We start from the raw sequence: 27,530 nt of genomic DNA, 5'->3' as shown, positions 1-27,530 counted from the left end.
GGTCATGCTGACAGCTTGAGCTGTGCCAAGGAGAAGGAGAACACATCTTCGATGTGAAATCCATGATCACAAAAAAAGACAAAATCACCTCTGTTGGAAGTTACAATTAGGCGTGAAGTCTCGTCTGTGTGTAATCGTGGGGGTAAGGCAAAGATTAGGTTGCTAAACAACTTTTAAGGTTATGTTTTTGCTATGTTAACATAAGGTTATGTTTATGTTTAGCTAGCTAGCTCATCCATAGAAGATAGCTAGCTTATCCTATGATCGCGCTTAGCCAGTCCGAGGCAGAGTAGAGCTAGCCAATCAGAGGCAGTGTAGGGTGGCTCATTCCGTTGCCATCCTAGGAAAAAAAATCTTGCACCCGGTAGATTAGTGTTAGCCCTATGTTGCTAGCTATGGCTTCGGTAGGGATTTTGATATCTTCTTCATACTATTATCATGTAATCTCTGGTTATAGGCTATTGGTAGCTAAGAGTAACTGTACTTTGTTTGATCTTTATGCTCATTACGTTCTGTTGTCCAAGTATGATTTAGTCCACGTTCTTGTTAGTTGGCTACAAATGTGTATTACAGTACCAGTGATAGACTGCATTTACCGTTTTTGGCCACAGGAGGGCAGCAACAGGCTTAGATAGGACTTCCTTGTTCAGTTTCAGCAATTCATTGAGTATTTGAGTTAGGCTATTTAGTTATTAGTGTAAATATTTTTTATTAGATATAAATATCTTATTATTATAGTTATATATAGTTATACATTAAACTGTATATCTTTAGACCATACACTCACTGTATGTTTATGTAAGTAAAGAGATTTGAAAGGTCAAATAATGCTTATTAATGGTTTAAAAAGTAGTAATATTGTTACAATACTGAGGAAAGCTTGCATGCAAAAAGCGCAAGAATGCTCTCCTCTCACTTAAGAAACTGGACTCGGCATCATGATCATGATCACATGTTTATACAGTTCACATATGTTTAAGCAATGGTAGTGTCTACTTTTCATGTCAGTGAGTCTAACAAAATTGATAATGCATGGGTTGTGTCTTGTCTTTTCCCACATCTGACCTTCATTCCTGTCTGGGCTGATCATCGACCACTATGTTCCTGTGATCTGGAATAAAACAAGTGCAGAGGTAGTGTTGTTTTCTCTTTCAATGTCTAGTTAATGGAGTAAACAGTGAAAAATTCACCAAGGGGTGGATCAGGATCTGCTTCAATTAATTCCTCAGAATTTTAACAATCAGAAGTGGGCCTTACAAAAGGTTGAGAATTCCTGGTGTAATGTAATAGTCTGTTGTAAATAAATAATGTTTCGAATTTAAAGCATGCCCCGAATTAATGGGTACCTCGGAGCATGAAGGTGTCAGTCCCCTCTGCCAACTTTCCTGTCCTTTTCTACTGTCGCTGTGCCAATAAAGTAGAAATGTGTTTCTGAGCTAATATCTTCTTTATCCCTCTTAGGGGCTACGTGGAAAAACCCAGTCACGAGGGGAACCACTGAGGAGGCACTGCAGCAGGAGGGGGCGTCAGGGCAAGAGGCTAGCGGAATCACTTCTAGCCCCAGAGCAACTCAAAATACTGAACTACTTAGGAGCACCTGGTTCCATGGCACCAGACACTGGGCTGACTGATGTAAAACAAGGAAATGTATAGTCTGTTTTGCAGATGAATTAACTGTGTCAAACTGATTGCAAAAACTGGGTGACCAATTAAGTGACCAGTTACAAGTCCCATTGATATACTAGACTTGTGCTTAATGTTTCTCTGTGTATGAAACTCTGTGTGTTGTTTTCTGCTCCTCCTGTTCTCGGTCCCACTCCCAGATTCCTGAGTGGATCCAGTTATAATAAATATAATTCAAAGCATTTTAATAAATGTGAGCATTGTGATTTGTCATTTGTGTTTGTCACTGGATGTTAAAGAAGTTCTGAAATTGAGATGAGAAAATGAGAAGTTATAAAAATGTGGTTACCTGGTGGTGCTACTGTATGTCAGTTATTTAATTAATGTGCAGTAATTGAACATTTGAAATACTCCTGTTTTGAAATTATACCTACAGTATAGGTGTCTCAGTAATTACCCATTATATATTAGGCTATACTTTAAATGTATTAATCAGATAAATGTTTAGTAATTGGGGGACCATGAATGGAAGGGTTACCAAAACAAAGTAAGTTAATTTAGCAATACAAATCCATAAGCCTAGGGCCAATGGGCCTAGGATATAGACGATAAACTACCGGTGGAATGGTGGTGGAGCATAGCGGGAGCGTTTCAGATTACTAGCGGACCAGTCTCCCTGACGCTAATAATCCGCCAGAGGTCCGCTTGCCATTCGATGTGCAAATGGCCAGGAACCCATCAGCGGATTCGGCCGGAGGTCCGCCAGCTCGTCCATCGGGGACCCTCTGTAGGTCCACAAGCCTTGTGTTATCTGGGCTTATCCCTTACCTTTGTCCAGAAACAGAAGTTGAACCAATTGCAGCAAAATAGCTAACGTTACAGGAATCAACAGTGTAACTGCATTAGCCACTGACTGCTACCATTAATGTTATGGCAGCTGCTGCTAGTTGTTGTGAGCTAACTGGCTATCCCGCTCTTATTGTGCCGGATTAGTATTGGAAGCACTGGAACTGATGTGTCCAGGCGACAAGACCTATCTTAATGTATCAGACATTATTTCCTGTCATTTCAATTCACAGCTATTTCAGTGGCATGACTAGATTCCGTCCTACCCAGAGCTGGACTGGCCATGTGGCGTACCGGGCAAATGCCCGGTGGGCCGGACCTACTTGTGGGCCGATCTAAAAAAAAAAATTTTCTTTGGGGGCTAACGAACGGCCCATAGAGCAGGGACAGCGGCCCATTGGTCCATTTTCTATACTGACACTGGGCTGGCCCAATCATATGTAGGCCCCACCCCTCCCTCTGTTAGTTTCAGGTGTCATTTGCGTGGGCCGTTAGAGAGCCAAAAGTCAGTGGATGGAGAAAGATGGATAAGGACAAGTATAGTAAACCAAAGCGCAATGGGGGCGCAGAGAAATTACGAGTTTAAAAGGTTAAAAGTCTTGAGGTGGATGCTGCAACGTGCAAAAATTACTGATATGTTTGCGCCAGGGCTGCTTCAACGTCTACAGCCTCAGCCGACGTTGTGCAGCAACACCATGTTGAACACGAACTTGAAGGAGAGGTGGCTGGTGGCCATGGTGGCCGAGAGCAGGACAGGGAAGCCGAGGAGGGACAGAGACATGACAGGGCCGAGGAGGGACAGAGTGAGCAGGAGGAGTGTGCAGTTGAAACGGTAAGGAAATATAGCTGAAAGCTAAAAAAGCTATAGCTAAATATGAATATGGGTGACGGCTATCTGCTGGCTAGCGCCAGCTAGCATTAGCTAGGTACAGCTAGCTAGCATGATCTAGCTACCCACCTCCCTGCCAAGCAAATCGGGTCGTAGCTAGCTACGTTTGAGCTAGCTAGCGTTAACACTGTTTGTCTAGGCCAGCCAGATAACCTCAGTACTAGTAGTGCTAATGTTAGCACGTTAGCTTGGCAATTAGCACTAGCGCTATTACTAACGTTATCTATTCTGGCCTAGCCTAGCAGTGTTGCTGCTGCTGGGCTACTTAACGTTATATCTTCGAAGAAAAAGAGGAGCAGGCTAACGTTAGCTGTGTGTGGCCATGGTCCAAAATTAACCCTAGCCATTTACTAGCCAATGGCTAGCTGCTAAAAATATATTGGTAATGGATAATTGACCAGCCAGTTGACTGGTAAGCCTAGCTCCTTTCAGGACTGTTACTAAGGGGCTAGGTTAAAAAAGTCATTCTCAACACTGAAATATATCAAAAGCAGACTGAGGAGCAGCCTGTCTGCCAGCAAATTGGAAGCCTTCATGTTGATGGCCACTGAAAAAGACGTCCTTGTTGCTTTGGACACAGACACTGTCATTGACAAAGTGTCAGAGAAGAGTGAGCTACTGAGGAAACTTATAGTAAGTTGATATGAAATTGTTGTTATTATTATAAAATTATTCATAATAATGTAGCAGCTTTTTAGACTGAAGATGGTGTGATCATGTGACTCATTATTACCCCCCCTCCCCTGTCTCATAGGATGCCTGGCCCTAACTTGTGTGGTTCATTGTCCATTGTTGATGAGGGTATTCAGAGGGCCATGCAGCCTTTTCCACTAAGTAAGTATACAATACATGCAACTATGTCTTTATTTTTTCTAGAATCTGTCATTTAATCATTTATAATTTAAAAATGATCATTGATCATGTCTCATCTCTCTCTCACTCCTCCCCCCTCTCTCTCTGTCAGGATATTATTGTTGAGGGTATCCAGAGGGTCATGCAGCCTTTTCCAGTAAAGATAAAGGTATTATGATCATGTAATTACCAGTACTGTGATCAACTCAATCAATTATAATGTCTCAGTCTCACCTTTCTCTCTGTCTCCCCTTTTCTCCCTCTCTCTCTATCAAAGGTTGCCCTCATTTGTTTGAAAAGAAGCACTTTGCTTTTAACTGGAGTGGACTTCACAGGCATCCTTTTTTATGTAAGTAGTGAGTTTACAATCTATGCAACTGCTTACATTTTCTAGAAGATATTGTTACTATCTGAATCTATAGTTTATCTCACTTATCGTGCCTCATCTCTCTTCCTCCCTCTTTCTCACTCAGGATGCAATTGTTGATGAGGGTATTCAGAGGTCCATGCAGCCTTTGTCCAGTAAGTAAGTATACAATTCATGCAACTCTGATCATCTGAATCTGTCATTTAATCATGTATGACATCATTGATCATGTCTCATCTCTCCCTCTCTCTCTCTCTCCCCCCCCCTCTCTCTATCTCTCTCTTTCTCTCTCTCTCTCTCAGGAGATGCCATTATTGTTGAGGGTATCCAGAGGGCCATGCAGCCTTTATTACTAAGTAAGTATCAAATACATGCAACTATCTCTCTACATTGTTCTCAATTGAAGATACTGGACCAGTACTGTGATCATTTAACTCCATCAATTATCATTCTCACCTTTCTCTCTTTGTCTCTCCCTCTCACTCTTTTAAAGGTTGCCTTGTTTGAGGAGATCTTTTCAGCCCAGTGGAGTTCACAGGCAACATTTTGAGTTACTTGTATACTTTGTACATATATTTCTATACTTACATTTGAATAATAATAATAATAATAATTTAATAAATAATTTGAAATTATACTTTGACTTCTATCAGAGCTTTTTCTTTGACAATTTCTTGTACTTGTACTGTAACTGTTACTTGAGTATGGAGATTGTGTACTCCACGGCCACGTCTGACCACCAGGGAGTCAAGAGTGAGTGAGTACACTCGTCCATTTGCACTGGTACACTTGTCCACGGAACTTACTCATCTTTGTAGTGGTTTGGGGAAATAGTACGGTGGTATTGCATATTTAAAAGGGCCGCAAGGATTTCGTACTGGTGGGTGGTGTCCGGCCGATTGTGGTGGGCCGGTCTGGGCCAAAAATGCCAGGGCGTATTTTTTGTCCCAGTCCAGCTCTGGTCCTACCAGTCCTGAACAGAAACAAGCCAGCCACGCGCATAAGCCAGGCTGGACTTGGCCTGGTTTTTTAATTAATCATAGTATTTTTCGGTTAAATTAAAAACACTAAATAAATGAAGACATTAAGAAACAATGGTGTGTTTTTTGTTTGACGGCCGTCGTACTGAAAAAGGAAGTTACACCAATAAAGCGAAAAAGGGAGTTACATCAATGTAGCAGTTACCCTAAGTTTGATTTCAGCTGGGAGTCAAGCTGAGCTGTGCACTCCAGGCCATGCTGACTGTCATCACAGCTTATCTGCCTCTCCTTGCCCTAACTTTGAGGACATCTACCGCAATGTGTGAAAACTCATTTTCAACACTTAGAAACGTTTTCTCTGGACATCAGCATAATATGTTGTTCAACCTTCTATCTACAGTATCAGAGGGACAACGAGAGAGCTCAGTATAATTAGTACAGATGTGAGAACATAAGAATGTAACTTGACCCGCGGTATTCTAACAGGCGCTTTACGGCATTCCGCACCACCGCTCGCACACCCATAAGGGCGCAGTAATACTACTCATTGACCCATTGCTGTAGCTCATCTCGCACATTAGATGAGCCTACCTTGTTCTCAAACTCCTTGTTCTCTGTCTGGTTGTAATTTAATTATTACGAACAATGCCTATCTATCTATAGTTTCTATCTCTGTAACTGTCGCCGGGTCTATATCTGTTAACTCGTGTGTTGGGACAAGTAGAAGTTTAATACATTAGGCTAACTGAGTGTTCTCATATGGAACATGGCAGCAGGACGAGTAAGATGGCTAACGGAGCTGACCAGAGATGTGTTTGAAATGGTTCACTCACTCCCTATTCCCTATGTAGTGCTACTCATAGTGAACTACATAGGGAATGATTTAACAGTTTTGGGACACTACATGGAATAGAATTGCGTAGGATATTCATGACGAAAACAAGCAAACGCGCCGATCACTGATGGCAGCAGGTTGAAATATCAGGTAGTATTCAGGTTCCATGTTTAGTTGAATGATAAATCCCATATAAATGGTTGGAATTCTAATGATGTGCAAGTGTGATTTTGTCAACTTTAGTGCTGTCTGCTAATAGCAGGCTGTGAAGCTACACGATAAGACCGTGATAGAAAGTTAGCTCACGACAGCAGCTTCCATAATATTAACGGTAGCTGTCGTGGCTAAAAAGCAGATAGCTAACTTTACAACGATGATTCCTGTAGCTATTTTGATTTTGATGCTATTAGTTCAACTTCTGTTTCTCGGGCAGGAACGGAGACCAGCTCGCATTAGCACCAAAGCAGCTACAGGAATGATCTTAACATTAGCTAACTGCTTTAGCCACTGATAGCTACCGTCTTCTTCACTTCTCCTTCGGTAAAACATGACACCGTTGTATTGCGGTATTGTGGAGTGCTTAGGCAGAAGCAGGAAGAGAAACCCGTCATGGGACCTTAAATCAGAAAAAATATGGTATGGTAGTGAACGACGTGAGAAGCTATTGTAAGCTAGACTGCAACGTAAACCACCATTCACGTGACACGGGGAACAGATGTCAGGGGTCAGCTAGCTAGCTAACTGTACCAGTTAGCTAACAACTATTTGAACTCAAACTCCTTGTTCTCTGTCTGGTTGTAATTTTAATTATTACGAACAAAGCCTATCTATCTATAGTAGGCCTATCTCTATAACTGTCGTCGGGTCTGTATCTGTTAACTCATATGGAAGGTATCGGGACAAGTAGAGGCTTAATACAGTAGGCTAACTAGCTAGCTAGCAGAGTGTTCTCATATGAAACATGGCATCAGGAAGAGTAAGCTAGTTAACGGGGTTGACTAGAGATGTGTTTGAAATGGTTCACTCACTCCCTATTCCCTAAGTAGTGTTACCCATATAGTGAACTACATAGGGATAATTGCTTTGGATATTCATGGAATGTACACACCAGTTAGCTAGCAACTACGTACTATACGGAATTGGACCGAGGAGTGTTCTCATATGGAACTAGGCTAACACAGTTGTTTCAAGACCAGCAGTAACGTTTGTGGTTTAATTTTTGTCCTTCGCTTGGCTATTCTTGTTGGGGTGAATTGACCAGCTGTTTCAAATCGCCGGACGAGATGCCCGCTCCTATGACTGGATCTACACAGCAAACAAGCATAACAGTGCGTCATAAAGACCGACGACTTGCTACATTAGGCTACCTCCTGGAATACCCCACTTAAGGTCTTTCATATTGAAATTCTCTTGATGGTCTGGGGAGTTGCGAGACGTGTTAAGGGAGTGCATCAGTCGTGATCCTTGACAGTAGGCTACCAGCCTGCGCTGCGCTCAGCACAAAGTTGGATGAATGGATGGACTTATTGGAATCCTGGAAAATGTTGATTGCGCTCTAAAATCATGAAAGCATAAATGTAAAAATGCAGCAACAGAAGTAGTCTACGCCAGTACCGTATGGTACATGTTGTTAGGTTATCGCGCAGGTTGTCCTGGGTGGACCTCCGTTTGTATCTCTCTGGTCCGTGCTCTATATAAACGCCATTGAACCGTCTCTGTTCGTGTCTCGGCTCAGTTATTATAATACAGCCTCAGCTGGCGCTAGGTGAGATGGTGGTTTAAATGAATGGCAACACGTAGGAAAGCATCAATTGAGACTGGTGATAATGCTGATAATCTAATGCTGATAATCTACAGTAGGGCCTACCTCTGGCTGAGTTCATGGTTACAACCATTCATCTCTTACACATGGGCCTATACAATACTTGCACAATCTACTTTGGACGTTAAATCCATCCATCTATCAATCAAACACCTGTGGAATGGCCGGTCATGGCAAAGCATCCGCTAACGTAGGCTACCCCCCTCCCCACGATCCAGGGCTAGGAAACCGGTCCATCCAGTTTATTTGAATATAAAAGAATTTGTAGGGGAGGGGGGGTTACAATAGTCTAGTCCAGGTTCGCTGGCGAGTGGCGAGCTAGTCAGATATGGCGCATGCATGTGTGGACATTGTAGGCCGATTCTGTAAAACCTAAAGAATAAAAGTAGGCTACGTTCAACATTCATTGGAGTGGTCCAGTTGGATAGGCTAGTCTAATCTAAATAAATTGAGGACCTGTATTTTCAGTGTTTGCTGGTAGCGAATGCCACAGACAGACAGGGAGGAAATCTATTCGTTTCATTGTTTCATTGTTTGTGCTCTGTATGCACAAGATAGTTAATGTCCGGATATAATTGGCAGAAGGGCGGGAAAAAACCCTATCAAAGGCCAAGATTAGAAGGGATTTGAAGATGTAATTGGTCATTTTAAATGGGCCTACTTGAATGAAACGAAATAGCTTCCTCACTTGGAGCAACGATTGCGCGCTGTGCGAGGAAGCTATTTCGTTTCGAAAGACGTTTCTAAAGATCATATTACAGTGGCATGTGAAAAACCACCACAGGATTATGCTCTATGTAAGCACAACTAGCGATTCATGAAGACAGATTGATGGAAACAACCGTTTCGCGGCAGAAAATAGATTTTTAGAAACTGCATTCTAAGTGCCCCGACCACCGACATTACATGGATATACTGGCTCGCGCTGGATTTTAAATTTCTTCTACATGCCTCCGAACTACACCAAAGTGATCTCGGTGAGTCAAACGTCTTGTCGTAAATAAGGTCCAGGGGCCTCATTTATAAACATTGCGTAGAATCCACGTAACTAAGTTAGCTTAGCTAAGTGATTACTAAAATATACGCACAAAAAATCTCAGATTTATAAAACGCTGCGTATCACAACCCATGTTCACTCAGGCACGCCTACGCCAGCTGCCCTTTATAAATCACAATCAATACTTAACTTGGCGCACGTGAACGCGCGTTCTGATCACACCCCAATTAACGCCCACAATTGCCTATAAATGGTCAGTGATACGCCTATACATATGCAACGACAAAGGAGCCGAGTGCAAAAGGCAGAAAGAGAAAGATACATTTTACCGATGCGAGATGGAGGTATTGGTCAACGAGGTAGAGACGCCGCAAAAGGACCTTTTCGGAACGATGATTTCACATGTGCACGACTGATAAGAGAACCTGTTAGGCCTGAGTGGTCCCATTTAGATTATAATGAATTATCTATCATGCAGGCTATATTGGCATTCGTTTAGTGCGGTAGGCCTTATTAGGTGGCTGCTTATATCCAAACTGCTAATCATTATAAGCCTAAAGTGTTGCATGGGTAATGGGGTTTGGATCTATATTGCACGTAATCTAATGCTTCACAGGGTGGCCCATGAATAAAATGCCTAACTTATCAACGTATAAACGGGTCAATTTGCAATGACATCCATAACAATGCAAACATGTAGGCCTATAGTGACTACTTAAGGCAAGTATCCCCAATTTAACTACGACAGACCTGAGGGTTCTTTGCAGCAGCCAATTTGTGTATTTTCCGGGATATCATGCATTTCACATACTTTCTCAAAACATTCTGTAGGCATATAGAAGCTGCGTGTTCTAATGGATGTTGCGGGATAGCCAAGCACATAGAACATCTGTGCCAAGTCCCGGCATATCCAAGGCCACGTGCGTCATGGTCTACTATAATCCAGCTATATCAGTGCCTGTATCGAGGTCTTGTAAATATATGGGGTCCATGGATGAGTTTCATGTGATTCTATAAAGGGTAATTATTGCTACACACATGACGATTCGGCAAATGAATAATCTAACTTGCTCCCTTGTGTTCTTACAACTTGGAGACGCATCACCATATGCGCTGTTTTGCGCACAGCTAATTCTACCAAAGCGGCATGTGAGCATTGGGATGCCATGCGTTTTTAGGCCCACATTCCTCGTATGCCTGCTACATGACAATCATAAGACAATATGAGGGTATATGATGATGTACAATATAGCCTAATGTAGCCTACAGTTGCCTCAAGTAGGACATTTCCATTCACCGCTCAACATCATTGTAATTGCGGCTTGCCTCAGTGGTCATTCGGGTTTACATAAAAGCCTAATCAAATATAGGCTATAAATACATAAATACATTAACGAATGAATAGGTGGATAATTAAACATACGAATAATTAACTAAATAAATGAATAACTGAATAAATATACTTCAACGCCGAATGCAACATTTGTTTGGTGCGGTATAGGCCTTATAGCTGTAGACCATCGACATACGGAATCATTACTATGATAAGCCTATAGGCTCGTGTCGTGTTGTGTTATCAACGTAATATGTGGCTTTTATTCATAGGCTACTGCCCGTGATGCTTCTCGGGATAGCCTATAAATGAATAGGCCTACAACATAACATTATATTATGACACAAATGGGTCAATTCACAGACACATCCAAAGCAATGCCGACATTATTTCGTGATTAGGCTACGGTGGCGATTGATTCCGTTTAAACTGTGTGACACATTGGAGGGTTTCTTGCAGCGACCAATGTATTTATTATTCAATATGTCATGTGTTTCGCAGACTTTCCCGAGTTTCATCTCTCTGCCATCGGAGTCGCGTTTTCCCCTTTCTCCAGAAACGTGCTTATCGTAGTTAAAGGAGGGTCGAAGTGTGCGTAGAGTTACGCACACCTTCCGCCAACTTATCGCTCAGCTCGTTTTTTATAAATACCGAAAGTTGCGTAGAAAGTTGCTCAGCATGGGTGACGCACGCTTTTGTACTTACGCAATGTTTACAAATGAGGCCCCAGGTTGTCTAAAACGAGCATTGTCCTTTAAGACATCCCTACCGTTGGTTCTTTTTATTAGTAGGTCTATATAAGAAGCCATAACATTAATTTCTGTTGTATTCATATTTAACATTAGTGATCTTAACATAGTCCAGTTTCAAGCTTTTTTCCCCACACCTTTTTTCACACCACAAAAGTAAAAATGGTATACATTTATGGCTTCTATGGCACTTAATTTACTTTATCTCTTTGAATCATTTGTGAATCGTTGTTTCAAGAATGATTGAGTTAGCTCCACTAACGTGAGATGTGTGAATGTGTGCGAAGAAGCCTAGCCATTTTAAAATTGTATTATTTTTTGTTAAATATGGTCTTCCATCCATCCATCGTCGTCCGCTTATCCGGGGTCGGGTTGCGGAGGCAGCAGTTCCAGCAGTGGGCCCCAGACATCCCTTTCCCTAGCAGCATCAACCAGCTCTGCCTGGGGAATCTTTAGCCGTTCACAGGCCAGTGCGGAGATGTAATAGCCCAGGATATCCTCACTAGATGCCCGAACCACCTCAACTGGCTACTTTCGATGCAAAGGAGCAGCGGCTCGACTCCGAGCCTCTCCCGGATGACTGAACTTCTCACCCGATCTCTCAGGGAGACCCCAGCCACCCTCTGGAGTAAACTCATTTTGGCCGCTTGTATCCGTGATCTCGTTCTTTCGGTCATAACCCATCCTTCATGACCATAGGTGAGGGTGGGGACGAAGATAGACCGGTAGATCGAGAGCTTTGCCTTTTGGCTGAGCTCTCTTTTCGTTACAACAGTAGGGTAGAGCGACTGCAGAACCGCACCAGCTGCTCCAATTCTCCGGCCAAACTCCCTCTCCATGGTTCCCTCACTTGTGAACCATACCCCCAGATACTTAAACTCCTTCACTTGGGGTAAGGACTAATTTCCTACTCGGAGCGGACAGGCCACTGGTTTCCTACTGAGAACCATGGCCTCAGATTTAGAGGTGCTGATTCTCATTCCAGCCGCTTCACACTCAGCTGGGAACCTATCCATAGAGTGCTTGAGGTCGCAGGCCGATGATGCCATCTGCAAAAAGCAGTGACGCAATCCCCAGCTCACCAAACTGCAAACCCACCTCCCTATTGCTACGCCTCAATATCCTGTCTATGAAAATCACAAACAGAATTGGTGACAAAGCACAGCCCTGGCGGAGGCCAACCCCCACCGGAAAGGAAATCGACTGACTGCTGAGGACACGGACACAACTCTCGCTCTGGGTGTACAGGGATTAGATGGCCCTAAGTAGGGACCTCCTCACCCCATACCCCATAATCGTAAGCCTTCTCCAAATCCACAAAACACATGTAGACAGGTTGGGCAAACTCCCAAGCCCCCTCTAAGATCCTTGCGAGAGTGAAGAGCTGGTCGGTGGTTCCACGACCAGGGCGAAATCCGCATTGTTCCTCTTCAATCTGGGGTTCGACTATCGGCCGGACCCTCCTTTCCAGCACCTTAGAGTACACTTTCCCTGGGAGGCTGAGTAATGTGATGCCTATGTAATTGCAACACACCCTCTGGTCTCCTTTTTTGAATATTGGGACCACCACCCCAGTCTGCCACTCTTTTGGCACTGACCCGGACTTCCACGCAATGTTAAAGAGGTGTATCAGCCAAGAGCCCCTCAACATCCAGTGCCTTCAGCATTTCTGGACACATCTCATCAGTCCCTGGGGCTTTGCCACTGTGGAGTTGTTTGACTACCTCAGTGACCTCCTCCAGGGAAATTGACGATGACCCCCCCATCATCTTCCGGCTCTGTCTCGATCGTAGAGGGTGGGTTAGTTGGGTTCAGGAGTTCCTCAAAGTGCTCCTTCCAATGCTCAACGACCTTCTCAGTTGAGTCAAAAGTGTCCCATCCTTGCTGTACACAGCTTGGATGGTCCCCCGCTTTCCCTTCCTGAGGTGCCGGATGGTCTTCCAGAAACACCTTGGTGCCGACCGGAAGTCCTTCTCCATGGTTTCTCCTAACTCCTCCCACACCTGCTGCTTTGCCTTGGTCACGGCCAAACCTGCAGCCCTACGGGCCCATCGATACCCTGCAACTGCCTCTGGGGTCTTTCAGGATAACATGTCCCAGAAGACCTGACCACCGGTGTCCACCACGGTGTCCGAGGGTTACCGCCCCTTGAGGTACCACAGCTCCCAGCCACAGCTTCAGCAATGGAGGCTTTGAACACTGACCACTCATGTTCGATGTCCCCAACCTCCACAGGGATGCCTGAGAAGCTCCGCTGGAGATGGCAGTTGAAATCTCTCCGGACAGGCTCTTCCTCCAGACGTTCCCAGTTCACCCTCACTACACGCTTGGGTTTCCCAGGTCTGTCCAGAAGCTTCCCCCGCCATCAAAACCAGCTCACCACCAGATGGTGATTAGTGGACAGCTCTGCCCCTTTCTTCGCCCGAGTGTCCAAAACACATGGCCTCAGATCAGATGATACGATAACAAAATTGATCATTGACCTTCGGCCTAAGGTGTTCTGATGCCAGGGGTACTTCAGGGCATCTTTGTGTTCGAACATGGTTTTTGTTATGGACAAACCGTGACTAGCACAGAAGTCCAACAACAAAACACTACTCGGGTTCAGATCATGGTGGCTATGCCTCCCAATCACACCCCTCCAAGTTTCTCCATCATTGCCCACATGTGCATTGAAGTCCTGCAATAGGACAGTGGAGTCCCCTCCAGGAGCCCCAAATAGGACTCCACTTAGGGTCTGCAGGAAGGCTGAATACTCCGAACTGCTGTTCGGTGCATAAGCACAAACAGTCAGAGTGCTCCCTCTCACAGCCCTAAGGCGCAGGGGGGCGACCCTCTCGTCCACTGGGGTGAACTCCAGCACAGAGGCGCTCAGCTGGGGGCTAGCTAGTATAGCCACACCTGCCTTACGCCTCATACCGTGAGCAACTCCTATCCAGGAGTTTGGTGCCGGTGCTGTGCATGGAGGTTAGCCCCACCAGGTGTAATTGGTATCGCTCCACCTCCCTCACAAGCTCCGGCTCCTTCCCCCCCAGCGAGGTCACGTTCCATGTCCCCAGAGCCAGCCTTTGCTTCCCGGGTCCGGTCCGTTGGTGCCCTCCGCCTTCACTAGTTCTCACCTCACCTTCCCGCCTCACTCACCTAGTTGGCAGCGCACCCGACCCAGACAGTTCCTCCCGCGGATGGTGGGTCCACGGGATGGACGAGACGGAGATGTTGTTCCCACATAGCTCTTTTGGTTCCCAGTTTAGCCTGGGACTGCGAGGTACCCAGTTACCATGTGTGGCCACGGGGAGGCACTGTAGGAGTCTTGGCAGTGGAGTAGCTTTGTACCGGCAGAAGGAGACTTACGCACTCGGCTCCTCTTTTCACCCTCAATGAAGAGGGCTAGCCGGTGGTGGTAGCTGAAAGCAGAGTGGCAAGCAGAAGCAGAATGCAGCATGCACTAACTACAACACTACTTACTACCCCAGATCTACTGCACTACGCATCACACAACCCTGCAAGTAATGCTCACACACAAAATATGGGCTTAATATAATTATAACAATATAATTTAAACTGTTTTGATACATTACCATTGTAACAATACAACAAAAATACCATAACATTTTTTATTTCTAAACACTTTCCCAAGGACCCACTGTAATTATGCCAGAGACCACAGGGGGTCCATGAACCCCTGGTTGAGAAACACTGATGTAGATCACAATAACAGCTACGCATGCGGTCGCTACACATGCGCCTAGTTCTTTCTCTAGAGCAGGGGTGTCAAACTCTGGCCCGCGGGCCAAATTTGGCCCGCAGTATAATTATATTTGGCCCGCGAGGCAATACCAAATGACTACTAGAGCTGGCCCGCCAGTATTATACAGCGCATTCACCGCTAATACTACAAATCCCATAATGCTCTGCTGTTGTTTTGGCGCGTCAATCAAGACAGGACCCAGAAACGCCCTCTCTTCTGTGACAGTAGTCAAAGCAATCTCATACTACAACTGTAACCGTGTTACCCCTTCTTAAAAATGGCGAAAAGAAAGGCAGAAAACAGAAGCTTTACGTTATGTAACATCTCACTGTGATAGAGACTGTGTTTGCTCTGTTCCTGTTCATTCAATCCTGTCTGCCTTCTTGCCGGCCTGTCTGCCTGGCTGTCTGTCTGCATGCCGGCTGTCTGTCTGTCTGCCTAGCTGTAGGACAGTCAGGGTTTTACAAGCTTCTCTACTGAGCAGATGGAGCACCAACACTTGTGTCTGAGGGCGTATTCACATAATAGTGCACACCATTGATGCGCACCAAAAGCGAAAGTGATGAGTGCATATTCAATGTTAAAGCAAAACTTGTTTGGGTCCATATTAAAATTTTCATTTGTTCAATGTTGGCCCACGACTTTGTTCAAGTTTTAAATTTTGGCCCACTGTGTATTTGAGTTTGACACCCCTGCTCTAGAGTGTCTGTAATAGGCCTACTGTATATCACGTAGCCGCCATATTGGTCTGACATAGTCAGGTGGGAGAATGTCGAAGTGCCTGTTGTCTCCAATGTTAAAAGACCACTATGATACACTTCAAGAACCAATAACAGGCAGAATTACAAATCAACAAATCGGAATTACAAACTCATCAGTACCAGACTCTGATTGTTTTTCACTGCCATAGTTTTCACGTTTGTTAATGAGCAGTAGTAAGCCATCAGCTGCATTCACGTCCATGTATTTCCAAACACAAAAACTATGACAGTGAGAAACAGCCTCATGACGAGCTTGTACTTCCAATAGTGTAGTGATTTAGTTAGTTATTTAGACTATTGCGAAGTGTATCATAGTGATCAGTGAACATTGGAGTCAGCAGGCACTTTCGCATTCTCCCACCTGATTACATCAGACTTGACCAATATGGCAGCTGCATGATATCACCTGTATATGACCGGTAACTCACTCTGCATTATCCCATCATGCTCTCTGTTTGTCTCTGATGGCCGCAGTGCGTTCCCCGCTCCAGAAGCAGCAGTCCCTCCCCGTGCGACCCATCATCCCGCTGGTGGCGCGCATGTCCGACCAGAACGCCTCCGGGGCCCCGCCCATGACCGTGCGCGAGAAGAGCCGATTGGACAAATTCAAACAGCTGCTCTCCAGTCCCAACACAGACCTGGGTAGGCAGGTTCTCCAGTCCCAACACGGACCTGGGCAGGCAGGTTCTCCAGTCCCAACACGGACCTGGGCAGGCACTAGGCAGGAGAACAGGCCTGGGAGAGGTCAGGGAGCATGTAAAGAAGCAGGTGTCAGATACGTGCGTCACACACGTGGCTCGTGACAGTACTCTACATGGGAGCCACTTCTATGGTGTTTCAGCTTCACGTTGGCTCCCAGTTGGCTCCCAGTGTAGCAGTACAGTAGTGCACTGTAGAGAGAATGTGAATTTATATTGCATCTTTCTTTATTCATTCCTTAGTTGAAGTAAACTTCTGGATCTTCAAATATGTTATATTTGCAGTGCGTGATATTCTGTGTCACCTGACTCTGTACCGTGTCACCTGACCCCTTTAGAGGAGCTGAGGAAGCACAGCTGGTCCGGCATCCCTCGGGAGGTTCGACCAATCACCTGGAGACTCCTGTCTGTAAGTCACATGACCATGACATCTCAAATATAGGGCCCTATAATATCGACCGTTCATGGTCTAGCATTGCAGGTAAAGAGTGTAAAATTGGCCCAAAAAATAACACAGATTTTATTAATACCAGTCCAGTACCCCTTGGCTGGTGTTTCTAGATTCAAAGACGATGCCATTTTGCCTTTGTTGCATCAGTCTCATCAGCTATAAAATAATGATTAACTTATACTCACTGAAAGATGTAGCTAATATTGATGTTTTATTTATGTTATGTTTCTCTGTTCTGTTTACATTTGTTAACAGAGTGTGTCCTCTTGCTAATGAGTTTCTCTGTTCACCCTGTGTGTGTGTGTGTGTGTGTGTGGGGGGGGGGGTGTTTGTGTGTGTGTGTGTGTGTGTGTGGGGGGGGTGGGGGGGGGGGGGGTGTGTGTGCGCGTGTGCACAGGGCTACCTCCCAGCCAACATGGAGCGCAGAGAGCTGGTCCTGAGGAGGAAGAGAGACGAGTACTTTGGCTTCATCGAGCAGTATTACCACTCCAGAACAGACGACAACTACAAAGATACATACAGACAGGTAGCTGTTCATCCAGACAGACAGACAGACAGGTAGGTAGGTAGACAGACGGGTAGCTGGCCTCATGCAGACAGATTTTTTTCCAGACCAGATCTGAAGAAATCCTACACATATATTTAGTTCAATAAGCATGGATAAAATAATCACAAACACAGGCAAAACTTTGAGACCTCAAACCCAAACCTACACCATAGATGCCTGCCACACACATATACTGGGCATGTCAATGTGGACCTGAGAGGACACACATTCAGATGTTAACCTCAATGTATCTCAGATCCACATAGACATCCCCACTACGCTAACCTCTGAATGTGTCTCAGATCCCCATAGACATTGTAAGGGGCTGGTTGGCTAGCTGACCCAAACGCAGGACCACGGACACAGATGGACAGTTCCAAGCCCAGCGGGCGGTTTAATACGAAAGCAGAGGTACAGGCAAGGCAAAAGAGTAGTCAAGTTCAGGCAGGGTTCAATCGATCAACCTTACCAAGGCACTTAGCCCACCTTTCCAAACACACACACATCCTCCACACCTCTCTGTGAACTCAACCCCTTGTCTTCTCATGGTAACGTCGTACAGAACACATTTTTACCCTTAGAGTGTCTCAGATCCACATAGACATCCCCACTAAGCTAACCTCTGAATGTGTCTCAGATCCACATAGACATCCCAAGGACCAACCCTCTCATCCCGCTGTTCCAGCAGCCCGCTGTTCAGGAGGTGAGCTGGACATGGAATAGGCATGTTGCAGATGTTATAGACGTGTAATAGGCATGTAATCAACATGTTATAGATGTGTTACACATGTTGTGTTATTGACCTGTTGTAGACACATTGTATGTAATACAATATACATGCCATAGATGGGAAATAGACCAGTTATACATACATGCTTTTGACATAATAAACATGGTGTAACTATGATATTGACATATACTACAGGTACATGTGTAGTGGCCATGTAATAGACATGTTATAGACATGTAATAGACATATGACAGCCCCGGGTCCTGTGGTTCCTCAGGTGTTTGAGCGGATCCTGTTCATCTGGGCGATCCGCCACCCGGCCAGCGGCTATGTCCAGGGCATCAACGACCTGGTCACGCCCTTCTTCGTGGTGTTCCTCTCCGAGTTCGTGGGTAGGTCGTTCAGCTTGGGCAAAACTGACTACTGCATAACCTGAGGAGCCTCTTAATGCTTTACTAAACAGCAGCTCTGTTAATGCTATCACTATGCTGTAAATGTACTAATGTTGTCACTGTGCTAACACTTTAGCTGAATCCCAATCTGAGTGCGCAAACCACCCTTGCGGCCCCTCGCACTTGCGGCCTGAGGCCTGAGCACTTAATTGACGTCAGCTGGAAGGGCCAGAGGGTGCAGGGCTGTGAATTAAATGGGACAGCACTTCCAGCTGCGTGCCAACGATTCCCAAGCCAGTTTAGCTCAATGCCCCTCCCACTTCGTTTTCATTGGCTGCCGCTTCCCTCCGACGCAGAGGCTGCTCTGACGCGCTCCTCAGCTCTCCGCTCGGCTCTGCAAATTGACCGACTGACGTCTGTTTTAATTTAATAGTAATTTACAAATTATGTTGGGTGGGATATGTTTGCAGCATGTGGATTTCAAGATAAATGTTGTGTTATCGGCAAATGTCATAATTTATGTGTGATGCACTCGGATCATGACTCGGATGCACTCAAGCACTGTGTCACATGAGACGCGGTGGACTGTGGGAATTATCTGCTCCTAAAAAAAAAAAAGCCGGACTTTCGGTAAGTGCGGTTAAAGTGCGCAAAATGGCGGCAGTGGCGCACTTGTGGACCTAGCAATTCCGTTTTGGTACTACCCTGAGCCCTTGTGGACTTAGCGGGAATGCGCATACAAGGCCACAAGTGCTCTGCACTTTCGCCTAAGTGCGCGATATGGGATTCAGATTGACTGTGCTAATGCTGTCACTGTGCTAACATGATCACTGTGCTAATACTATCACTGCTAACACTATCACTGTGCTAATGCTGTCACTGTGCTAACACTATCACTGTGCTATCGATATCACTGCTAATTCTGTCACTGTGCTAACGCTGTTACTGTGCTAACGCGGTCACTGTGCTAACGCTGTCACTGTGCTAATGCTGTCACTGTGCTAACGCTGTCACTGTGCTAACGCTGTCACTGTGCTAACGCTGTCTCTGTGCTAATGCTGTCACTTTGTAGTGGATGTAGTGAGTGTGTGTGCGTGTGTGTGTGCATGGGGAGTTTTGTGTATGGGTGTGTGTGTGTGTGTGTGTGTGTGTGTGTGTGTGTGTGTGTGTGTGTGGCTACAGTGTGCTGCTGTACTGATGTCCTCCCTCTGCTGTGTGTCTCCTAGAGGAGGACGTGGAGAACTTTGAGGTGTCGGCGCTGCCCCTGGACACCCAGAGGAACATGGAGGCCGACAGCTTCTGGTGCATGAGCAAGCTGCTGGATGGGATCCAGGTCTGGAGATCAGTCTGTTTACCTCAGGGTCAGGTCTGGAGATCAGTCTGTTTACCTCAGGGTCAGGTCTGGAGATCAGTCTGTTTACCTCAGGGTCAGGTCTGGAGATCAGTCTGTTTACCTCAGGGTCAGGTCTGGAGATCAGTCTGTTTACCTCAGGGTCAGGTCTGGAGATGAGTCTGTTTACCTCAGAGTTTGGTCTCTTTAAGAATATCTCTTTTCCAAGAGGGACCTATACAAGAAAGCAGCACAGAACATACAGGTGCATCTCAGAAAATTAGAATATTGTATAAAAAAAAAAAAGTCATTATTTTCTGAATTTAATTCAAACAGTGAAACGTTCTTGTATTCTAGATTCATTACACAAAGTGAAATATTTCAAGCCTTTTTTGTTTTAATCTTTAATAGTTCAGTATGTTCATTAGTACACTCAATACTTGTTGGGGGCTCCTGTTGGCTTATGAGGTATTTTCTTCTGTTGCTCTGCGTTGTGTAGTTTTTGTAAGCCTTGATAAGAGTTGCAGCACCATCTAATTATGAACCACGATGTTAATTGCCCTCTTGTTGTGATAGTCATTGATGAAATCACCCAACACGGGATTGGAAGCGGCGACAGATGACAGATTTATTGTACAAAGATACAATCACATGGAACACTCAGATGTTTCCCTAGTCTCTCTCTCTCCCTGCTTCTCTGCTGTCTGCGGCTGTGGCGTGAAGTCAAGGCCTTAGACTTCCCTCCCCGCATGGTGTTATCAGCGTATCTGCCTGCTGGGAGCAGCGAATCTGTCCGGCCGAGTTGCCTGCCGTTTCCAAATCAAAGTTTCAAGGTTTGGTTGAGACGTTAAATAGTGCTCTCTCGGCCCACCCCCCACGCCTAGGCCTGCCCGTTTAGGGCCTAGTGAAGCTATATTGGTGGAGGAGTGACCATACAGATGTGTCGCCTGTCACCCTAACATGATGTCTTAATCACCATTGGTTCTCAGTCTGGGTTGTCTGTTTATAGTGTCCCATAGAGATGTGTCATTGACCCCGTTTACACCTTGCATTAAAATGTGTCTTGTATCGAGATTGTACCTAGATAATGATTTAGCCTGATTACATTTACACCTGGCATTAATATGCGTTTCGAGTATCTTCAACCCGATCCGATCGACTCTGTCCAGCTGACAATCGAACGTCACATCCTGTTTGTGCTTGAATATTTTCGTCCGACCAAATTGAGAGTAGACTCGTCTGGACTCCAACCTTGACCAGGATCCATTTTAATGCTTTCTTGCTATCACGACATCAGCTTCCATAATATTAACTTGGCTAAAAAGCATCTAACTGCATCATGATGGTCAGCGATGAGACGGCTGATAACCCTCCGTTGCGGGAAGGGAAAGTGCATCAGTCAGCTGTGATCCTTGACAGTAGCCTACGTTATGTCTGAATACAATCCAACGGCTAATTCCCAATAAAGAATCCACCCAGTGCACAAGCAACTCCCCCAAATATAATAATGAGAAGCACAAGCTAGCAAGTGGAAAAGTTCAAGCATAGTTGTTTGGCTGAGATATGAATGGGACATTGGACGCAAAACTAGCAATAGCCGATCGGCTACAGCTGTGTCAAACTCAGCTGCTTAAACAGGTGATGCACAATTACTTCGTGAAATTCACCCCGCCATTTTGGGCTTATAATAGCCTGAGATCAGGACACATCACTTTCCCACTCCGAAAGCTTAGCTTCAGTTAAGATAGGATTAATTCATAAACAATGGTTAGTTGCTGCTTCTTGCTGGTCTGGAACCGGCGCGTGCCAACGGCTACATATTTCTGCCCATGTTGTTGATACAGTAATGTGGATTAAAAACGCATTCCCGTTTACACTTTTATTAAATGTGGTCGACATGCGTCCCTGACCACCTCCGGAGGTGGTTTGGCTGATGGTATCGCAATCCGTCCTCAAAACGTTTTGGGCGCATTTACACCTGTACTTTCATGTGGTTTAGCACGATCAGATTGCAATCTGATAATCAAAAACGCATTTTAATGCAAGGTGTAAACAGGGTCATTGATACCCCAGTGGAGAGGCCCCCCCTGGGGCCTAAGTGTGACCTCTTGATACCCACTACCCCAAACGGCCACAGCAGCAGCAGCATCAGCTGTCTCCCTCACTCTATCGACTACACAGTGTCCACGTGAAAACAAACAAACACAAAATCAGCTTACATTGACTTTAAGACTATGTAGATGTTATAGACATTTCTACCTAGATTCATCACTCCTTTTGCACAAATTACTGCATCAATGTGGAGCGTGGCATGGAGGCAATCAGCCTTGAATGTGTAATGAATCTATGATATATGAAAGTTTCACTTTTTGAATTAAATTACGGAAAATAATGAACTTTCCACAATATTCTAATTTTCTGAGATGCACCTGTAAAACATAAAATCACTCTGTAAACATCACTATACTTCTAATTTACTTGATCATAGTTTTATATATTATACTTCTATACTTATATTTATTTTACTATTCATACTCAGTACCTTTAGTGAAACAGTGAGCTGTAGCTGATAAAGCTGCATGTGTTTAATTCCCAGGATAACTACACGTTTGCCCAGCCGGGGATCCAGAACAAGGTGAAGGCTCTGGAGGAGCTGGTCAGCAGGATAGATGGTGAGACCAGCAGCAGAGCCCCGCCCTGTCCTTAAGATCAAACTAACCCTCAAATCAAACTAACCCTCACCCTGATATCACCCTCATTCTCAGGTCATCCTAACTCTGACATCATCCTAACTAACCCTGACATCATCCTAACTAACCCTGACATCATCTTCTCTAACCTTGACATCATCCTAACCCTGACATCATCCTAACTAATGATGCAAATTGATTCAGTTCCAGACAGATGTTTCCAGAAGACATCATGGACGCTGGTGTTTATTAAACTGAGGCATTGTTGTAGCTGTTACAAATTAGCCTAGCTTCAGACTAGGCAAATGATACATTACATTGTTACCTGGCACAGAGTAGTAGGCGGAAGCAGTCCGGACGGAGTGCAGTCCGGAAGAAGCGCTCACTAACATTCAATGGTTCCTCTTAAATAGGCTTTAACAATGTCATAAAAGGGGAATGTAGAAGACTGCAATCATGTATTGAAATAGCAACGTGGTCACTAGCCAGGTCAAGATTAAACCGTAGCCATGATGGGCGGAACTTTCTAGGTTATATTTTGTCTGGTTGTGCAATTGCACCTGTCGTTGTGCACAGGTCAGCTGTTTACTGCTGACTGGTGGTCAGCATAAGATTATTATAAGAGATTATATGCCCTACATGGCTCAAAACTGCTCAAACTGCTATTTTCAGTAGCCTCCTCACTGCAGCCTAATAAGAGGTCAGCTGAGTGCAATTCAAAGATGAAGTCTACGTTAGCAATGGTGAATTCTGTCTATACAGCACAAAACGACTTCACTAACCCTGACATCATCCTAACTAACCCTGACATCATCCTAACCCTGTCATCTTAACCCTGACATCATCCTACCCTGACATCATCTTAACCCTAACATAATTGTGACATTATCCTAACCCTGATATCATCCTGACATCATCCTAACCCTGGCATAATCCTAACTAACCCTGACATCATCCTACATCATCCTAACCCTGACATCATCCTGACATCATCCTAAATCTGTCATCATCCTGACATCATCCTAACCCTGACATCATCCTGACATCATCCTAACCCTGATATCATCCTGACATCATCATAATCCTGACATAATCCTAACTAACCCTGTCATCATCCTGACATCATCCTAACCCTGACATCATCCTGATATCAACCTAACCCTGACATCATCCTAACCCTGACATCATCCTAACCCTGACATTGTCCTAACATCATCCTAACCCTGACATCATCCTAACCCTGACATCATCCTGACATCATCCTAACCCTGACATCATCCTGACATCATCCTAACCCTGTCATCATCCTGATATCATCCTTACCCTGACATCATCCTGACATCATCCTAACCCTGACATTGTCCTGACATCATCCTAACCCTAACATCATGCAAACCCTAACATAATCGTGCCATCATCCTAACCCTAACATCATCCTAACCCTAACATAATTGTGCCATCATTCTAACCCTGATATCATCCTAACCTTGATATCATCCTAACTCTGACATCATCCTAACCCTGACATCATCCTACAGTAACTAACCCTGATATCATCCTAACCAAAGGACACTCTCTAACTAGAGGTATCTAGACTCCATCCTGATAGATCTTTCCCTTTTCATTTAGAGTATAAAGACCCATTCCATGCTCTGTCCGTCTGTCTACCTGTTTGTGTGTGTGTGTGTGTGTGTGTGTGTGTCCAGAGGACATTCACAGTCACTTCCAGAGGTACGAGGTGGAGTACCTCCAGTTCGCCTTCCGCTGGATGAATAACCTGCTGATGAGGGAGCTGCCGCTACGCTGTACCATCCGCCTCTGGGACACCTACCAGGTACACACACACACACACACACATATATACACACACACCTCTACGCTGTACCATCCACCTCTGGGACACCTACCAGGTACACACACATATATATATACACCCACACCTCTACGCTGTACCATCCGCCTCTGAGACACCTACCAGGTACACACACACACACACACACACACACACACACACACACACACACACACACACACACATATATACACACATACACACACCTCTATGCTGTACCATCCACCTCTGAGACACCTACAAGGTACACAAACACACACACACACCTCTACACTGCTCCATCCGCCTCTGGGACACCTACCAGGTAAACACACACAAACACACACACACACACACCTATGCTGTACCATCCGCCTCTGGGACACCTACCAGATGTACTTACACACACATGCGCACACACACACACACACACACCTCTACACTGCTCCATCCGCCTCTGGGACACCTACCAGGTACACACACACACACACACACACACACACACACACACACACACACAGGTGTCTCATGCTGCACCATCCACCTCTGGGATGTGTGTGTTTGTGAGACTGTGTGTCTGTCTTTGTGAGGTATAGTGGAGTACTGTGCATTGTTGGTATTGCAGTTTTTGAGTGTCTCTGTGTGCATCTGCAGGCTGAGGCTGAGGGCTTCTCCCACTTCCACCTATACGTCTGCGCCGCGTTCCTCATCGAGTGGCGCAAAGAGATCCTTTCCATGGTCGACTTCCAGGTAGGTTCCTGTCTGCCCCCTCTCTCTTTCTCCCCTCTCCTCTATCCTCTCCCGTCTCCTCTCCTCTCTCCCCCTCCTCTCCTCATCTTCTCTTTACTGGACATCTGTGTGTGTGTGTGCGTGTGTGTGTGTGAGAGCGAGGAGATAAGAGAGTAGTGGAAGTTATCTTGTATGATACTACTTTAACTGTTTCCTAAGAGACCACTCAAGCTCTCAATCTACAAAGAAAAGAACATCTGCATGCAAATAGACATCCGTTTATTTATGTGTTAATGTGTGTGTAACTGTTAGAACAGAGGGTTTTTACACACCCTTAAATGCGTTCCATATTATCCTACAGTATATCAGTTGTACTGTACTCAACCTGACTCAGAATGGCGCTGGTGTCCCACCTTAATGTCCCCCCCCAGGGTCTACTCATGCTCCTGCAGAATCTTCCCACAATCCACTGGGGCAACGAGGAAGTGGGTCTGTTACTGGCAGAGGCGTACAGACTGAAGTACATGTTCGCAGATGCCCCCAACCACTACAGGAGATAGGCCCGTGTGTGACGCCTACTACGGAGTGTGAAGACGAGGCATAACACACACACACACACACACACAGTGAATATACCCTCATGCAAAGCAGACTACTCTGCATTTGCATGTTCTGTACTTTGAAGAGACTCTCGGACGAGGTATAGATTCCCTCCGAGGTATCTTTAACAGGACTGCCACTGTAAAGCTGCAGACTTACTGCCTGAGGTTGTGAAAAGTACCCCCCTCGTCAGCTCCGTCTCCTGGTACACTTGTAGTCTTAAAAGACTTGCTGTCTCTTGGCAGAGGCTAACTCTTAAAGACTGCTGTCTCTGTCATGTTTAATTCCTCTGAACCTTCAGGGAGTTCCGGCCATGGCCTCGACAACTCAGTAGACGTCTGTTACAATTCCTGCTGTATTAACTGTGCTGGGTTTACTAGGAGTTCTGGTACTGGAGCCCTGAACAATGTGACTTAACCTCCACAGTCTCCACACTGCTCTGTACGGGATCCCTGTGGTCAGCAATACGATTGGTTGTTGGCTCGTGGCCGTACACGGCTCAGCGTTGACCGTCTTACAGCCATGACGATGAATGTGCGTGAGATCGTCCTGCAAGTAGACCGGCCCGTCTTGCTTCAGATATACTAATCATTTAGATATTTTTTATGAGGGTGCTTTTATGGTAATTGTTTTCATTCGGGTTGACAAGCAGCCCAAAACATAACAGTAGGTTTGTTGTTTTTCCTCAGAAATGTCTGTCTCTCTGCTTCTCACTCTTCCTGTAATTCTACATGCTCCACACTCCCTTGTCCTCGCCCTGTCAGTGTTCACAGTGAGCTCACTAACAAGCCAGTCTGAATATCAACCCCAGGTGTGTCCAGCTCCCCTTCCTTCAGAGCTGCTCCTCAGCACCACCACCACCGCCTGCCCCAAACAATCTGTGTGTCCCTCAGTAATGGTCTTCGGGGCTCAGTCACTGGAGTCAGGTGCGTGGGGCTCGGCTCAATTAAACACTGGCTCACATAGAAGCTCTACAGGACCGGAGCTGGACACGTCTGACCTAGACAGATGGTCTAAAGCTGAACCTGTACGTGCTGTTCTGGGCTCAGTTTACTATGAACTGAACATAAAAGAGGTTCTGATTCAGGAAGGTTAGGCTGAGTCTAGTCTGGCTCAACGGATGGAGGTTTTTGAGACGAGCTTCAATTCCAGCGGCACAAATCAGATGCAATCCCCCGACACTGTTTTCAAGGGCACCGAAAAATAAAATAAAAAGCTTAACACCGCCCAAGACAATTGTGATTGGCTTAAAGAAATCTGGCGTTTTCCCCCCGTCTCAGAGTAATAATGAGGTGCAGCCAGACCCTTCTAGACTGTACTGTATCCATACCCTAAACCAGTAGAAACTAACCACATGGTAAACCAGTAGGTACTGTTTCTACACTATAAACCAGTAGGTATTGTATCCACACTGTAAACAACTGTATCCATACTGTAACCAGTAGATACTGTAAACCAGTAGAGGGTGCTGTACTATGTTTGTGGACTGATCTCGTCTGACTGTAGTGAGACTGTTTCAACACTGCCTCCAAGTGAATACAATAACAACAGAGAACTTCTACTGTTTTAATGAATCCCAGGTCCTGTGTTTGCACTAGATGTAACTGTATCTGTCAAACTATCTACTGTAGGTCATGTGAATATCATGTCTGAAATACTTGCTGATCTTTAATGTGAGTGATTATCACATTATTTCATTTTTTGGTTCTAGAATGGTGGAACTATAATTT

At 45.2% G+C, this 27,530-nt stretch overlaps 1 protein-coding gene across 2 annotated transcripts in view; it reads left to right on the top strand.

Moving 5' to 3' along the window:
• tbc1d22b (TBC1 domain family, member 22B) overlaps nucleotides 1-26,683 on the top strand; it is a 67,279-nt gene extending 40,596 nt beyond the window's left edge. For both annotated transcript variants that reach the window (XM_084461759.1, XM_084461758.1), the window contains 10 exons: nucleotides 16,277-16,444; nucleotides 16,839-16,909; nucleotides 17,349-17,477; nucleotides 18,136-18,201; nucleotides 18,506-18,620; nucleotides 19,847-19,953; nucleotides 22,547-22,622; nucleotides 24,347-24,474; nucleotides 25,126-25,221; nucleotides 25,632-26,683. In XM_084461759.1, coding sequence (XP_084317885.1) covers nucleotides 16,277-16,444; nucleotides 16,839-16,909; nucleotides 17,349-17,477; nucleotides 18,136-18,201; nucleotides 18,506-18,620; nucleotides 19,847-19,953; nucleotides 22,547-22,622; nucleotides 24,347-24,474; nucleotides 25,126-25,221; nucleotides 25,632-25,760 — 1,085 coding nt within the window. In that variant the 3' untranslated portion in view covers nucleotides 25,761-26,683. The remainder of the gene's footprint in view (nucleotides 1-16,276; nucleotides 16,445-16,838; nucleotides 16,910-17,348; nucleotides 17,478-18,135; nucleotides 18,202-18,505; nucleotides 18,621-19,846; nucleotides 19,954-22,546; nucleotides 22,623-24,346; nucleotides 24,475-25,125; nucleotides 25,222-25,631) is intronic.
• The last annotated feature ends 847 nt before the right edge of the window (nucleotides 26,684-27,530 follow it).

The sequence above is a fragment of the Borostomias antarcticus genome, assembly GCF_949987555.1.
Source record: "Borostomias antarcticus genome assembly, chromosome: 3".
Classification (NCBI taxonomy): domain Eukaryota; kingdom Metazoa; phylum Chordata; class Actinopteri; order Stomiiformes; family Stomiidae; genus Borostomias; species Borostomias antarcticus.
This window is presented reverse-complemented; position numbering and strand designations above follow the sequence as displayed.